Below are 3,131 nucleotides of genomic sequence, written 5' to 3'. Positions count from 1 at the left end.
GTAATTGTTTTAATGCACTGTATATAGAACACTGTGTATATGTTCAGCAGATTGGTATATTAGAGAGTATTCTATTGTGTCCTGTATACTTTATAATGTGTAGAATAGGTAGAACTCCTCTGGATATAGTTTTTTTTTTTACTGAGAATATGTATAGGCCTATATTGGTTTTATTTTATTTTACATTTGTAATGTTTATCTATATTTTATTCTATTTTTTTGAAGTTATTTTGTAATTCTCGTAGATTGACGGTCAAAATGCTGCTGTGACAAAATAATTTCACAATTTAAATAAAGTATATGTGTGTGTGTGTGTGTGTGTGTGTGTGTGTGTGTGTGTGTGTGTGTGTGTGTGTGTGTGTGTGTGTGTGTGTGTGTGTGTGTGTGTGTGTGTGCGTGCGTGCGTGTGTGCGGGTGTCTTTATCCCGAAGTTGCATGTTTTGTTTATATAACGCATGGTACGTCCTCCGTCATCACGTTGACCCGGAAGCGGAATTACAACACGTGTGTTTTCTGACGGGAATCACCACGCATGTTCAGAGAACCGAAGTCAGGTAACTAACTATTATCTCTTCTTATCTCGGCTATAGTAAAGCTAACTCCACCGAGGAGTGATTTGAAGCTGTTTCTTAACAACAACAGCAGATCATCTCTCACGTGTTCCTCTCTGACTGTTAACAAACAAACTACTTAAACGTGGCTAGCTTTAGCCGGCTAGCTTTGTGCTAAACTGTCACTGCTCGTTTCTCTGAATTTCAGTATTTATTGAAAAACAAACCCTTTTGTGAAGTAGTGTGGAGCTCTTTGTTGACAGTGCAAAGAGCTAGTCTCACACGTGTTCCTCCCTGACTGCTAAAAAGAGAAAAATACTTAAACGTGGCTAGCTCTAGCCGGCTAGCTTTGGGCTAAACTGTCCACTAAGATGGACATTCAGGTGTTATGGCAGCACCAGAGTGAAAAGCAGAGGAGTCATTTACGCTGGGAACATGTCCAAATAACTTTTAAAGTCTAACTTGTTATAAATGTTCTGAAAAATAGCGTGGATAAAGAAATGTAATCGTGTTTGTTCCACACATGGTAGTTATTTTGAAACAAACGATGTGCACTGTGTGAGCAGGGAGAAGCATCTCATTGGACCGGCCCTACTAATACAAGAACACGGTTATTCTGAGCATCTTGAGAAAGCGTGTGTTCACACCTGGCGGCTGTAATTCCGGGACCCAAGATGTGCATTCTGGACATGTCCGTACACTTCTAATAGAGAAGGTAAAAAGGAGCGTTGTTGCTGCAGACACTGCACTTTAAAGTAAACTACGAACAATTCCTCCTCACTCTGCTCTCTAAACATGCTCGTGTTGTTTGGCTGAAGTAAATGTTTTGCTTTATTCTTCTTCTCAGAGTCCAGAAAGCATTATTTACATTTAAAACGGCACCGCATGGGGTCCGTGTACAGACATGTCAGTTTGCAGCTTTGTGTTGGTCCTAAAATAAGACGGATTATCGGCTTCCTCGTTCATTTCCCGCACATATACCCGTCTCCAGGTGCTGCTGACGAACAGCGGGAAACTAGTGTGTACAAAAAAAGATGGCGTCCAATACGGTTTAGTTTCTATCTGTCGCTTTTTTAACAACGCCGCGTTTAAAGCCATGTGTTTTGTGTTGCAGGATATATACTGAACCTCCCCTGTCGTCATCATGGCTGTGAGAGCGGCTTTCGAGAAGAACAACGAGATCGGCTGCTTCGCTAAACTCACCAACACGTACTGTCTGGTGGCCGTCGGCGGCTCGGAGAACTTCTACAGGTAACTCACCTGAGATGTTGGTGAGGGGGCAGCTCACAGAACTTCTCCAGGTAACTCACCTGAGATGTTGGTGAGGGGGCAGCTCACAGAACTTCTACAGGTAACTCACCTGAGATGTTGGTGAGGGGGCAGCTCAGAGAACTTCTACAGGTAACTCACCTGAGATGTTAGTGAGGGGGCAGCTCAGAGAACTTCTACAGGTAACTCACCTGAGATGTTGGTGAGGGGGCAGCTCACAGAACTTCTCCAGGTAACTCACCTGAGATGTTGGTGAGGGGGCAGCTCAGAACTTCTACAGGTAACTCACCTGAGATGTTGGTGAGGGGGCAGCTCACAGAACTTCTACAGGTAACTCACCTGAGATGTTGGTGAGGGGGCAGCTCACAGAACTTCTACAGGTAACTCACCTGAGATGTTGGTGAGGGGGCAGCTCACAGAACTTCTACAGGTAACTCACCTGAGATGTTGGTGAGGGGGCAGCTCACAGAACTTCTACAGGTAACTCACCTGAGATGTTGGTGAGGGGGCAGCTCACAGAACTTCTACAGGTAACTCACCTGAGATGTTAGTGAGGGGGCAGCTCAGAACTTCTACAGGTAACTCACCTGAGATGTTGGTGAGGGGGCAGCTCACAGAACTTCTACAGGTAACTCACCTGAGATGTTAGTGAGGGGGCAGCTCACAGAACTTCTACAGGTAACTCACCTGAGATGTTGGTGAGGGGGCAGCTCACAGAACTTCTACAGGTAACTCACCTGAGATGTTGGTGAGGGGGCAGCTCACAGAACTTCTACAGGTAACTCACCTGAGATGTTGGTGAGGGGGCAGCTCACAGAACTTCTACAGGTAACTCACCTGAGATGTTGGTGAGGGGGCAGCTCACAGAACTTCTACAGGTAACTCACCTGAGATGTTGGTGAGGGGGCAGCTCACAGAACTTCTACAGGTAACTCACCTGAGATGTTGGTGAGGGGGCAGCTCACAGAACTTCTACAGGTAACTCACCTGAGATGTTGGTGAGGGGGCAGCTCAGAGAACTTCTACAGGTAACTCACCTGAGATGTTGGTGAGGGGGCAGCTCACAGAACTTCTACAGGTAACTCACCTGAGATGTTAGTGAGGGGGCAGCTCAGAGAACTTCTACTTCAGTTCAAAGCCGGAGTTCCTTTCCACCACGAAGGTTATAATGCTACTGAATCTCCACGTGTTTTAATGGCTATTGTTTCTAACCGTTCCCATGGTTACTTCACTATCAGTCAAAAGGTGATTGTTGTTTATTTATTGCTTAAACCTTAAGATCTGATCTGAAGCCAGTGCCCGTTGTTCTCC

At 45.3% G+C, this 3,131-nt stretch overlaps 1 protein-coding gene across 1 annotated transcript in view; it reads left to right on the top strand.

The window, feature by feature from the left end:
• Nucleotides 1-464: 464 nt before the first annotated feature.
• eif6 (eukaryotic translation initiation factor 6) overlaps nt 465-3,131 on the top strand; it is a 13,053-nt gene continuing 10,386 nt past the window's right edge. Inside the window, exons 1-2 of the mRNA XM_034077232.2 lie at nt 465-554; nt 1,666-1,802. Coding sequence (XP_033933123.1) covers nt 1,696-1,802 — 107 coding nt within the window. The 5' untranslated portion in view covers nt 465-554; nt 1,666-1,695. The remainder of the gene's footprint in view (nt 555-1,665; nt 1,803-3,131) is intronic.

The sequence above is a fragment of the Pseudochaenichthys georgianus genome, unplaced genomic scaffold (genome assembly GCF_902827115.2).
Source record: "Pseudochaenichthys georgianus unplaced genomic scaffold, fPseGeo1.2 scaffold_1418_arrow_ctg1, whole genome shotgun sequence".
Taxonomy (NCBI): Eukaryota; Metazoa; Chordata; class Actinopteri; order Perciformes; family Channichthyidae; genus Pseudochaenichthys; species Pseudochaenichthys georgianus.
Note: the sequence above shows the minus strand (reverse complement) of the source record. Positions and strands in the feature narration are given on the sequence as shown.